We start from the raw sequence: 13,926 nt of genomic DNA on the forward strand, positions 1-13,926 counted from the left end.
CACAAAAAAACACAGGGCGCGTTCGAGCGGATCACTTTTGTCAAGTTTCCAATTCCAGGATTAGACTCCCAATTGTCCGACCTTCTTTGGTCACCGCCTTTCAAAGTGTGTTGCATTATGGGGATATAAATTGTTCTACTTGCGTCTACATGTCGACTGCATGAGCTTTACAAAAATCATGGGATCAAAAGTGTTTTGCAGTCGACTGCCAGTTCCTGCAGTTACTCTTTACCAACTTCATCCTGCAGCCATCGCCTGCATTGTGGGAGGCTCTATCGTCAAGCAATCATTAGGTGGGTTTTTTACCAACCAAAGACATGACTTTAACAGGAACCAACTTTGCCTCAGTTAATATGATGGATATATACAAATGAATGTGATACTTGAGGGTCTCTCATTGATTGTAAAATGTACACACATTTTTTGTGAGTGTGTGAAATGACGGTTAGAGACATGTTCATTTCAACATTGTAAAGAAAAACTTTTATAAATAATGGCAACACTGCCATGTTGATCTGAGCCTTGCTGTTGTAAAACCACATTAGTGTCTGACTTCTGACTGTTACAGATGCACCTCCCCCGACTTCACTCCTCGGCTTTCGTTTACAGTTGGTTGCTTTCGCTTTACCACTTAAACCAGCCCACCGACTTCTGCCACATTGAAGCGTGTGCATCGTTTTCGTGACGTTGTCAGCTCACCCGTTTATAAACGAACAGAAAACAGCACACTTTTATAAAGTCAATAGTTTATACTGTCATCATTACAACATATTTTTGTTATCCAACGATTCAGAGAATCTCTATCCTTAAAAAAAGTCAGCACACAAACGAGCTGAGTATCTGGATGTGTGTACAAAATAAAATGAATGTACAGTATAAATACAAATGACACTTATGCACACAGTAGAAACAGGTTAAGTTATAGAGTAGGCTACAAAACTCACCTCCGAATGGCATAACACATTTATTCAAACAGGTCTGGACAGGGTTGATCTTTACGCATGAGTGTTTACACAGGCCAAAGTTTTCTTTATAATGTTCACGTAAATATTTGACACTCTCTAAAGAAACTGGCATGCAAAGCTATAGAGCTACATAGGAGCATGCATGTAAAGCAAATACTGTAGAGGAAAAAAAGTGTAAATCTTAAAGTTGCCTAGTCATTCTTCGTATTGTACATTATTTTTTATTTAACTAGGCAAGTCAGTTAATAACAAATTCTTATTTACAATTGACGGCCTACCAAAAGGCAAAAGGCCTTCTGGGGGGACGGGCTGGGATTAAAAATATAAATAACATTTAAATATAGGAAAAAACACACATCAAGAAAAGGAAGACAACACAACACTACATAGAGATCTAAGACGACAACATAGCAAGGTAGCAACACATGACAACACAGCATGGTAGCAACACAACATTGTACAAACATTATTGGGCACAGACAACAGCACAAAGGGCAAGAAGGTAGAGACAACAATACATCACACAAAGCAATCACAATTGTCAGTAAGAGTGTCCAAGATTGAGATAGAACTGTCCAGTTTGAGTGTTTGTTGCAGCTCGTTCCAGTCGCTAGCTGCAGCAAAGTGAAAAAAGGAGCGACCCAGGATTGTGTGTGCTTTGGGGACCTTTAACAGAATGTGACTGGCAGAACGGGTGTTGTATGTGGAGGATGAGGGCTGCAGTAGATATCTCAGATAGGGGGGAGTGAGGCCTAAGAGGGTTTTATAAATAAGTATCAACCAGTGGGCCTTGCGACGGGTATACAGAGATGACCAGTTTACAGAGGAGTATAGAGTGCAGTGATGTGTCCTATAAGGAGCATTGGTGGTAAATCTGATGGCCGAATGGTAAAGAGCATCTAGCCGCTCGATAGCACCCTTACCTGCCGATCTATAAATGATGTCTCTGTAATCTAGCATGGGTAGGATGGTCATCTAAGTCAGGTTTACTTTGGCAGCTAGATTTAACTTTAGCCTGCAGCTTTGATATGTGCTGAGAGAAGGACAGTGTACCGTCTAGTCATATTCCCAAGTACTTGTATGAGGTGACTACCTCAAGCTCTAAACCCTCAGAGGTAGTAATCACACCTGTGGGGAGAGGGGCATTCTTCTTACCAAACCACATGACCTTTGTTTTGGAGGTGTTCAGAACAAGGTTAAGGGTAGAGAAAGCTTGTTGGACACAAAGAAAGCTTTGTTGTAGAGCATTTAACACAACATTTGGGGATAGGCCAGCTGAGTATAAGACTATCATCTGCATATAAATGGATGAGAGAGCTTCCTACTGCCTGAGCTATGTTGATGTAAATTGACAGGCAGTGGCTGAGACAGAAGATTTTCTGACTTTATGCACTGCACTCTTTGACAAAGGTAGTTAGCAAACCAGGCCAAAGAGCCCTCAGAGACAACAATACTCCTTAGCTGGCCCACAAGAATGGAATACCGTATCAAAACCTCTGGCCAAGTCAATAAAAAAAGCAGCACAATATTGCTTAGAATCATGGGCAATGGTGACATTATTGAGGACCTTTAAGGTTGCAGTGACACATCCATAACCTGAGCGAAACCAGATACCCAAGAGAATACCATAGACATCAAGAAAGCCAGTCAGTTGATTATTGACAAGTTTTTCCAATACTTTTGATAAACAGGGTAAAATAGAAATAGGCCTGTAACAGTTAGGATCACCTTGATCACCCTCTTTAAATAAAGGATGAACCGTGGCTGGCTTCCAAGAAATGGGAAACTCCCCAGAAAGGAGAGACAGGTTAAAACGGTTGGAGATAGGCTTGGTGATGATAGGGGGCAGCAACCTTAAATAAGAAAGGGTCGAAACCATCTGATCCAGATGGTTTTTGAGGATCAAGTTTAAGGATCTCCTTTAGCACCTCGGACTCAGTGACTGACTGCATGGAGAAACTTTGTTTCAGGGCAGGGGAAAAAGAGGGAGAATCATCGGGATAGTCGCATTAGAAGGGGTGGGAAATTAGGAAATGTTGGACGGGCAAGGAGGCATGGCTGAGTCAAATAGGAATCCTGACTTAATGGTGATTAAAGAGCTCAGCCATGTGCTTCTTGTCAGTAACAACCACATCATCAACTTTAAGGGACACGGGACGCTGTGAGAGGGTGTAACGGTTTTCTAGGTGTGAAGGAGAGTCGGACCAAAATGCGGCGTGTAGATTGCGATCCATGTTTAATGAACAAACGTAAAACACGAATCCATATTCAACACTACAAAACAAAGAACGTAACGAAAACCGAAACAGCCTATACTAGTGTAAACTAACACAGAGACAGGAACAAGGACACTAAGGACAATCACCCACAAAACCCAACACAAAACAGGCTACCTAAATATGGTTCCCAATCAGAGACAATGACTAACACCTGCCTCTGATTGAGAACCATATCAGGCCAAACATAGAAATAGACAAACCAGACACACAACATAGAATGCCCACCCAGCTCACATCCTGACCAACACTAAAACAAGGAAAACACATACGAACGATGGTCAGAACGTGATAGGAGGAGGGTTTGTTCTCCAGGTCTTTAACCATTTTCCAGAACTTTTTGGGGTTAGACCCACAGAGAGAACTGCTCCTTAAAGTAACTAACTTTGGCCTTCCGGATAGCCTGACTGCACTTAGCTATGTGCCTTTTTGCATCCGTTTAGACATATTCTGCACTTTATTGCTATAGAGATTTGTCTAGAAAATTCTCAAACAGAATAGCTGATAATATAGAGGATTGCTTTATATTCCAGGTGTCAGACTCTTATTTACAGTAGTATAGGCCTAAACAGTAGCTTACCAAAGGGGAGAAAATGTGACATGCTGAGAGAAGAATGACCGTGGTTTGGTTTCCTCCAAATCATTGATCAGTGATAATTCACTAACAGACTCTCTCTTTCACTTATAGAAAGTTGATAGACTTATGTAATAGCATTATAGAATTTAAACTGACCTACAAATGTATAGAGCTAGCCAGCTTGTAGTCCTAAAAACCGTAAATGAGATACCTCTGGTTCATTCAGCCATTCCTATGGGGAAAGAAAATAAGGCCTGAGGTTAACACAGGCTTATGAGATCTTTTATGTTTTGTTCTATGAGACAATACCAGCCAGTTAACATGACTTTTATGAATTATTAGCTTTTATGTGTGTTGTGTTGTTTTATTACATAGGATATTACAGTTTTTGACTTCCCGTTAATAGGATAGCCTTGAACGGAGCTAATCCAGTTTATTTTCAAGTGTGTTCGGCAGTAGAACGAAGGGTAAAGGCAGATTATCCACTCGCCGACGCAGTCTCGCAAGGCATCCTGCTCTTCAACCTCTGTATTGGCGTCTCCTCTTCATACGAATGATGGGGATTTGGGCCAGGTCTGGGAGGAGCAGTGTATCCTTCATGTTTGATTCATTAGAACAAATCCTCGTCCGGTTTGAGGTGAGTAATCACTGTTCTGATGTCCAGAAGCTATTTTCATACTTAAGAAATGATGGCAGCAACATTATATACAAATTAAATATACCATCTATATAACCAATTGTCCTCCGCCATTCTCACAGTCTTATGGCTTGGGGGTAGAAGCTCTCTTAGAGCCTTTTGGTCCTAAAGACGATTTTCCGGTATCGTTTGCTGAACGATAGAGTGAGCAGTCTATGGCTGGAGTCTTCGGCAATTTTTTGGGCCTTCCTCTCACACAACCTGATATAGAGGTCCAGGATGGTAGGGAGTTCGGCCCCGGTGATATACCCTCTGTAGCGCTTTGGGCGGTGCATTTGCCATACCAAGCGGTGATGCAGCCAGTCGCACATGTTGCTGCATTCCATATTCCATATTTACATTGGTCTTCAATAGCTTTATTTTTGCAGAAGAGTAGTCTTAATGTAGGCATAATTTAGCTATAATTTGGCTAAGGAATTGTCTGCAATTAAAAGTGTAATCTAAATCATTGTAATTGACAGGCTACATTTTCAGTTGAATCCTTTTATTTCAGTTGTAAAATGTCATTCTTCAATTTATCTTTTTCCTAATTTGATTTTGCTGTTCCTGACAGGTTACTTCATTGGGGCATGAGTAGTGAACGTAGACAATGGTCATTTTCCATGCCATTTCCACTGTCTAGTATCAAGCCGGCTTGACACCGTAACAGTGTCAGATCAGCTGGTGTACTAGTTTATTGCGCTGTTCTTTTCATTGCAACCACGGCTATTTTAGCTTTGAGCTCCGTGTAATCTCGCATTAGTAGCGTGTTAAGAAATCCCTGTAAAATATTGCATCTTCGTTGCAATTTATTTATTTATAGGGGTCAATGCACATTAATCAACATCAATATTACAATAATGTTAATAATAATAATAAAAATAATAAGTTCATAATAAACATCCATGTAAATGTGCTAATTTGCACCCTTAGTCCCTGGGCAGGTACTATACAAATACTCACTAAAACAATACAAAATACAAATACATTACATCCAATAATATATCATTCTAACGACAACACTATCATCAACTGTTGTCTTACCTATGAGGAACCACAGATAACTCATGTGTACTGGTTTGGATAGATTTGAGCCATGTTTTCAATTTAAAATTTAAAAAAGTACAATAATCAGTGCAGCTTCTCAAGTCCATGGGCGTTGCATTCCAGTAACTTGTAGCTCTAACTGAGAAGACTGATTTTACTGTGTGGAAAAGGGACAACACAATCCCCTCTAGTTACTGCCCTTGTTATCCTGGAGGGGCTTTCCTTGAGAATGATATGCCGACATAGTGGTGGAGGGGCAAGACCATGCAGGATCTTAAAGACGAGGCTTGTATCTACATAATGCTTAAAGCTATCCAGACTAAATCAATTATGTTTGTAAATTATATGACAATGGTGGTAACTGTTTGGTTTGTTATCAAAAATCTTAAGTGTTTGCAGAGTGATTCAATTGGTTTCAGAATAGTAGCTCCTACTTGTGACCAGCTTGTGAGACAATATCTCAGATGTGAGAAGATCCCAGCATGCAGGAGGCAGGGCCTCCAGACGAAGGAAAGGTCTGATCAACCTAAAGTTGGATAATCCAATCTTAACCGTGTTTAACCACCTTCTTCACATGTTTCTTAAATGTCAAGTTGGAGTCCAAAATGACACCAAGATACCTGAAGTTAGATACAACTTTCAGATTTTGCCCCATTAACAAGAACAGCTCGTTGTGAAGAATCAATGGATTTCTTAGAGAAGTACATACAAACAGTCTTGTCGATATTTAAATGCAGGCAAGCATACATCTGCATGTTAACGTGGGCAAGCAAGTGTGAGATCATTTATATAGATTGTAAACAGAAGGGGGCCTAATATTGACCCTTGTGGGACCCCAATGTTATAGTAAAGAGAGTTTGACTGAGTGTCCCCCAGACGAACCATTTGACTTCTGTTTGTCAGATAGAAATACATCCAACTAATGACTTCAGTGGACACATTAAGGGGGGATAGTTTGGAAAGGAGGGCCTCACTATCTCTCTCACTCTCTGTCTCTCTCTCCCCACCCTTACTTTCTTCCTACATCCAGAGGATCCAGGGAGTGAGCGGGAGAGCGGGTAGAGGGCTGCAGTTCTTTGGGGTTTCGGTGCACTCTGCTGGGGATCTGAACTCAGACGGACTGGCTGATATGGTGGTGGGAGCTAAAGGAGCCGCTTTCATACTGAGGTAGGTTCATAAACACTCAGTAATAAAAAAGATTACAAAGGAATGTATTCTTAAATACACTATATATACAAAAGTATATGGACACCCCTTCAAATTAGTGTATTTGGCTATTTCAGCCACACCGTTGCTGACAGGTGTATAAAATCTAGCACACAGCCATGAAATCTCCATAGACAAACATTGGCAGTAGAATGGCCTTACTGAAGAGCTCCGTCACTTTCAACGTGACACTGTCATAAAATGTCACACTTCCAACAAGTCAGTTCGTCAAATTTTTGCCCTGCTAGAGCTGCCCCGGTCAATTGTAAGTGCTGTTATTGCGAAGTGGAAACGTCTAGGAGCTACAATGGCTTAGCCGTGAAGTAGTAGGCCACACAAGCTCACAGAACGGGACTTCTGAAGCACGTAGTGCGTAAAAGTTGTTTGTCCTCGGTTGGAACACTCACTACTGAGTTCCAAACTGCCTCTGGAAGCAACGCATAAGAACTGTTTCCTGGGGAGCTTCATGAAATGGGTTTCTAAGGCTTGACGCTGGTAGACGAGAAGCAGGTATAGAGAGTGAACATTTAATTAACAAGGGACATGAAACAGGACAGGACAGCGTATGGACATGAACACATAATGACATTAACTTCTTGGATATAGGGGGCGCTCTTTTAATTTATGGATAAAAAACGTTCCCGTTTTAAACAAGATATTTTGTCACGAAAAGATGCTTGACTATGCATATAATTGACAGCTTTGGAAAGAAAACACTCTGACGTTTCCAAAACTGCAAAGATATTGTCTGTGAGTGCCACAGAACTAATGCTACAGGCGAAACCAAGATGAAATTTCATACAGGAAGTGCCCCAGATTTTGAATGCGCTGTGTTCCAATGTCTCCTTATATGGCTGTGTATGGGTCACGAATAGGCTTAGACTTTCTGTCATTTCCCCAAGGTGTCGACAGCATTGTGACGTATTTGTAGGCAAATCATTGGAAGATTGACTTTAAGAGACTACATCTACCAGGTGGCCGCTTGGTGTCCTCCGTTGCAATTATTGCGTAATCTCCAGCTGCGTGTATTTTTTGTTTGCTTCGAGGAGAAACACAGCTGCCACAAATTATTTATCATCGAATAGATATGTGAAAAACACCTTGAGGATTGATTCTAAACAACGTTTGCCATGTTTCTGTCGATATTATGGAGTTAATTTGGTAAAAAGTTTGGCGTTGTAGAGACTGCATTTTCTGATTTTTTTCTTAGCCAAACATGATGAACAAAACGAAGCGATTTCTCCTACACAAATAATATTTTTGGAAAAAATGAACATTTGCTATCTAACTGAGAGTCTCCTCATTGAAAACATCCAAAGTTCTTCAAAGGTAAATGATTTTATTTGAATGCTTTTCTTGTTTTTGTAAAAATGTTGCCTGCTGAATGCTAGACTTAATGCTATGCTAGCTATCAATACTCTTACACAAATGCTTGTGTAGCTATGGTTGAAAAGCATATTTTGAAAATCTGAGATGACAGTGTTGTTAACAAAAGGCTAAGCTTGTGAGTGAATATATTTCTTTAATTTCATTTGCGATTTTCATGAATAGTTAACGTTGCGTTATGGTAATGAGCTTGAGGCTATAATTACGCTCCCGGATACGGGATTGCTCGACGCTAGAGGTTAATGCAGACACAGGGAACAAACGGGGGAGCAGACAGTTATAGACGGGGTAATCAACAAAGGGAAGGAGTCCAGGTGAGTCCAATGACTCCACCCGGCGTCCCACTTGGGCGAGGCATGGAAGCTGGACAAGCCGGTTGGGGCGTAGAAGCCCGGCGAACAGGCAGAGGCGTGTGAGCCTGACGAGCCGGCTCAGGCGTGAAAGCCTGATGATCCCGCTGAGGCGTCGGAGCCTGACGAACCGGCTGAGGCGAGGGAGCCTGACGGGCCGGCTAAAGCATGTCGTGGGGTGGGCGCCTTCTGAGCCCACCGAGGCAAGAAGACCTCTCGAGCCAGCTAAAGTGTGGAAGCCCGATGAGCTAGCTGAGGCACACCCGGTTTCCCTCTGCGACTGCACCCGGACCCGACTTCACCAACCAAAACAAAACTCCCTGATGCTTATTTTAGTGTTATCAGCATTCTGTAAGGATCGACGCTGGTAGGCAAGAAGCAGGTACAGGGAGTGAACATTTAATTAACAACAGACATGAAACAGGACAGAGTCTGGACATGAACACATAATGACATTAATGCAGACACGGGGAAGAAGCGGGAGAGCAGACCGTTATAGATGGGGTAATCAATAAAGGGAAGGAGTCTGGGTGAGTCCAATGAGCGCTGCTGTGCGTAGTGATGGTGACAGGTGTGCATAATGAAGGGCAGCCTGGTGCCTTCAAGCACCAGAGAGGAAGAGTGGGAGCAGGCATGACAGGTTTCCATGGCCGAGCAGCTGCACACAAGCCTAATATCACCATGTGCAATGCCAAGCGTTGGCTGGAGTGGTGTAAGCTTGCCGCCATTGGACTCTGGAGCAGTGGAAACGCGTTCTCTGGAGTGATGAATCATGCTTCACTATCTGGCAGTCCGACTGACGAATCTGGGTTTGGCGGATGCCAGGAAAACGCTACATGTCTGAATGCATAGTGCCAACTGTAAAGTTTGGTAGAGGAGGAATAATGGTCAGTTTTTCATGGTTCGGGCTAGGCCCCTTAGTTCTGTGCTTCCAACTTTATGGCAACGGTTTGGGGAAGGCCCTTTCCTATTTCAGCATGACAATTCCCCACACACAAAGCAAGGTCCATACGGAAATGGTTTGTTGAGATCAGTGTGGAAGATCTTGACTGGCCTGCACAGAGCCCTGACCTCAACCCCATCGAACACCTTTGGGATGAATTGAAACGCCGACTGTGAGCCAGGCCTAATTGCCCAACATCCGTGCCCAACCTCACTAATGCTCTTGTGACTGAATGAAAGCAAGTCCCCGCAGCAATGTTCCAACATCTAGTGGAAAGCCTTCCCAGAAGAGTGGAAGATGTTATAGCAGCAAAGGGGGGACCAACTCCATATTAATGCCCATGATTTTGGAATGAGATGTTCGACGAGCAGGTGTCCACATACTTTCATGTAGCGTATCATTAATATTCATTGTCTGATAAAGACAAATCTACGAATGTAACAAGGGATGTGGAAATTGTATTTTACATTTTAGAACTAATTTATTGGTTGTAATTGAGAATTGGTTAATTGTATGGTCCTGGGAGAGGCCAAGTGCTTATATGTACAGTACCTGTTTGAGTTCATGTTGGACAGATTCGATATTGTTCAATACTGTACAGTCTTTGCATCTACCTGTTTCCTTTCAGATAGGACAAGTTAAAGCCTGATACTTGTATTTTTGTATGATATGGTGCCTTCACCATTGGATCACCAAGACCAGTAAATAGATCTACACTGAGCATGTCACCCTGCCTTGCCTTTTGCTGATTTCATGCCCTTATGAATGCTAAAAGGTCCCTATTTAAAAAACGTAATAATCAAAATGTGTTGTAGACAAAATAATGAAAAGGGCTGTCTGGTAGCCTCAATAAATAGACAGATTTGTAGTTGAACAAGTCATTGCATGTATAGATTTTTTTTTTTTACTTAAAAAACTTGCAACTTGACTCAACTTGACTTGCTCTAATGCACGTCTTGGACTCGAGACTCGACCCGTTCTACTTGGGACTCTGACCTTATGACTTGAGACTTGCTTGTGACTCGAATAATAGTGACTTGGTCCCATCTTTGGGTTTTACCCAGAGGGAAGTCTTATTTCCAGGGTGAATACATTTTTATTAATGTACACTACCATTCAAAAGTTTGGGGTCTCTTTTGCAATTAACTTAGCACAGCTGAAATATTGTTGTGCTGATTCAAGAAGCAATAAAACTGGCCTTCTTTAGACCATACATCCTGAGGCTGAATTTATTTGAACAAAGCCAATCTGAGAACAAGGCTTCCTAAATTCTATCAGCATATTGAATGCGTGACACAGGCTGGCAGCATTCTGGACCATTGCTACTATAACTTCCGCGATGCATACAAAGCTCTCCCCCGCCCTCCCTTCTGCAAATCTGACCATGAGTCCATTTTGTTCCTCCCAGCCTATAGACAGAATCTAAAACAGGAAACACCCGTGCTCAGGTCTATCCAACGCTGGTCTAACCAATCAGATTCCACGCTTCAAGATTGCTTCGATCACGTGGACTGGGATATGTTGGGATATGACTGGGAAATGTCAGACAATAACATTGATGTATACGCTGACTCGGTGAACGAGTTTATTAGCAAGTGCATCGTGAGGTTGTACCCACTGTGACTTAACCTTCCCTAACCAGAAACCGTGGATTGATGGCAGCATTCGTGCAAAACTGAAAGTGCGAACCACTGCTTTTAATCATGGCAAGGCGACTGGAAACATGACCGAATACATACAATGCCTTGCGGAGGGAATAGCTACAATCAAGCAAGCAAAGCGTCAGTATAGAGACAAAGTGGGGTCGCAATTCAACGGCTCAAATCAAATCAAATTTTATTTGTCACATACACATGGTTAGCAGATGTTAATGCGAGTGTAGCGAAATGCTTGTGCTTCTAGTTCCGACAATGCAGTAATAACCAACAAGTAATCTAACTAACAATTCCAAAACTACTGTCTTATACACAGTGTAAGGGGAAAAAGAATATGTACATAAGGATATATGAATGAGTGATGGTACAGAGCAGCATAGGCAAGATACAGTAGATGGTATCAAGTACAGTATATACATATGAGATGAGTATGTAAACAAAGTGGCATAGTTAAAGTGGCTAGTGATACATGATTACATAAGGATGCAGTCGATGATATAGAGTACAGTATATACGTATGCATATGAGATGAATAATGTAGGGTAAGTAACATTATATAAGGTAGCATTGTTTAAAGTGGCTAGTGATATATTTACATCATTTCCCATCAATTCCCATTATTAAAGTGGCTGGAGTAGAGTCAGTGTCAGTGTCAGTGTGTTGGCAGCAGCCACTCAGTGTTAGTGGTGGCTGTTTAACAGTCTGATGGCCTTGAGATAGAAGCTGTTTTTCAGTCTCTCGGTCCCAGCTTTGATGCACCTGTACTGACCTCGCCTTCTGGATGATAGCGGGGTGAACAGGCAGTGGCTCGGGTGGTTGATGTCCTTGCTGATCTTTATGGCCTTCCTGTAACATCGGGTGGTGTAGGTGTCCTGGAGGGCAGGTAGTTTGCCCCCGGTGATGCGTTGTGCAGACCTCATTACCCTCTGGAGAGCCTTCCGGTTGTGGGCGGAGCAGTTGCCGTACCAGGCGGTGATACAGCCCGCCAGGAAGGCGCTGCTGCGCCTTCTTTACGATGCTGTCTGTGTGAGTGGACCAATTCAGTTTGTCTGATGTGTATGCCGAGGAACTTAAAACTTGCTACCCTCTCCAATACTGTTCCATCGATGTGGATAGGGGGGTGTTCCCTCTGCTGTTTCCTGAAGTCCACAATCATCTCCTTAGTTTTGTTGACGTTGAGTGTGAGGTTATTTTCCTGACACCACACTCCGAGGGCCCTCACCTCCTCCCTGTAGGCCGTCTCGTCGTTGTTGGTAATCAAGCCTACCACTGTTGTGTCGTCCGCAAACTTGATGATTGAGTTGGAGGCGTGCGTGGCCACGCAGTCGTGGGTGAACAGTGAGTACAGGAGAGGGCTCAGAACGCACCCTTGTGGGGCCCCAGTGTTGAGGATCAGCGGGGTGGAGATGTTGTTGCCTACCCTCATCACCTGGGGGCGGCCCGTCAGGAAGTCCAGTACCCAGTTGCACAGGGCGGGGTCGAGACCCAGGGTCTCGAGCTTGATGACGAGCTTGGAGGGTACTATGGTGTTGAATGCCGAGCTGTAGTCGATGAACAGCATTCTCACATAGGTATTCCTCTTGTCCAGATGGGTTAGGGCAGTGTGCAGTGTGGTTGAGATTGCATCGTCTGTGGACCTATTTGGGCGGTAAGCAAATTGGAGTGCGTCTAGGGTGTCAGGTAGGGTGGAGGTGATATGGTCCTTGACTAGTCTCTCAAAGCACTTCATGATGATGGAAGTGAGTGCTACGGGGCGGTAGTCGTTTAGCTCAGTTACCTTAGCTTTCTTGGGAACAGGAACAATGGTGGCCCTCTTGAAGCATGTGGGAACAGCAGACTGGTATAGGGATTGATTGAATATGTCCGTAAACACACCGGCCAGCTGGTCTGCGCATGCTCTGAGGGCGCGGCTGGGGATGCCGTCTGGGCCTGCAGCCTTGCGAGGGTTAACACGTTTAAATGTCTTACTCACCTCGGCTGCAGTGAAGGAGAGTCCGCATGTTTCCGTTGCAGGCCGTGTCAGTGGCACTGTATTGTCCTCAAAGCGGGCAAAAAAGTTATTTAGTCTGCCTGGGAGCAAGACATCCTGGTCCGTGACTGGGCTGGATTTCTTCTTGTAGTCCGTGATTGACTGTAGACCCTGCCACATGCCTCTTGTGTCTGAGCCGTTGAATTGAGATTCTACTTTGTCTCTGTACTGACGCTTAGCTTGTTTGATAGCCTTGCGGAGGGAATAGCTGCACTGTTTGTATTCGGTCATGTTACCAGTCACCTTGCCCTGATTAAAAGCAGTGGTTCGCCCTTTCAGTTTCACGCGAATGCTGCCATCAATCCACGGTTTCTGGTTAGGGAATGTTTTAATCGTTGCTATGGGAACGACATCTTCAACGCACGTTCTAATGAACTCGCACACCGAATCAGCGTATTCGTCAATATTGTTATCTGACGCAATACGAAACATATCCCAGTCCACATGATGGAAGCAGTCTTGGAGTGTGGAGTCAGCTTGGTCGGACCAGCGTTGGACAGACCTCAGCGTGGGAGCCTCTTGTTTTAGTTTCTGTCTGTAGGCAGGGATCAACAAAATGGAGTCGTGGTCAGCTTTTCCGAAAGGAGGGCGGGGCAGGGCCTTATATGCGTCGCGGAAGTTAGAGTAACAATGATCCAAGGTTTTTCCACCCCTGGTTGCGCAATCGATATGCTGATCAAATTTAGGGAGTCTTGTTTTCAGATTAGCCTTGTTAAAATCCCCAGCTACAATGAATGCAGCCTCCGGATAAATGGATTCCAGTTTGCAAAGAGTCAAATAAAGTTAGTTCAGAGCCATCGATGTGTCTGCTTGGGG

The 13,926-nt window shown here is 43.4% G+C and overlaps 1 protein-coding gene across 1 annotated transcript in view; it reads left to right on the top strand.

Annotated features, from left to right (window-relative positions):
* LOC112216745 (integrin alpha-X) overlaps positions 1-13,926 on the top strand; it is a 64,980-nt gene that overhangs the window by 26,469 nt on the left and 24,585 nt on the right. The window contains exon 14 of the mRNA XM_042300042.1: positions 6,572-6,708. Within this exon, the coding sequence (XP_042155976.1) occupies positions 6,572-6,708 (137 nt within the window). The remainder of the gene's footprint in view (positions 1-6,571; positions 6,709-13,926) is intronic.

This window comes from Oncorhynchus tshawytscha, linkage group LG17 (assembly GCF_018296145.1).
Source record: "Oncorhynchus tshawytscha isolate Ot180627B linkage group LG17, Otsh_v2.0, whole genome shotgun sequence".
In the NCBI taxonomy this organism is placed as follows: Eukaryota; Metazoa; Chordata; class Actinopteri; order Salmoniformes; family Salmonidae; genus Oncorhynchus; species Oncorhynchus tshawytscha.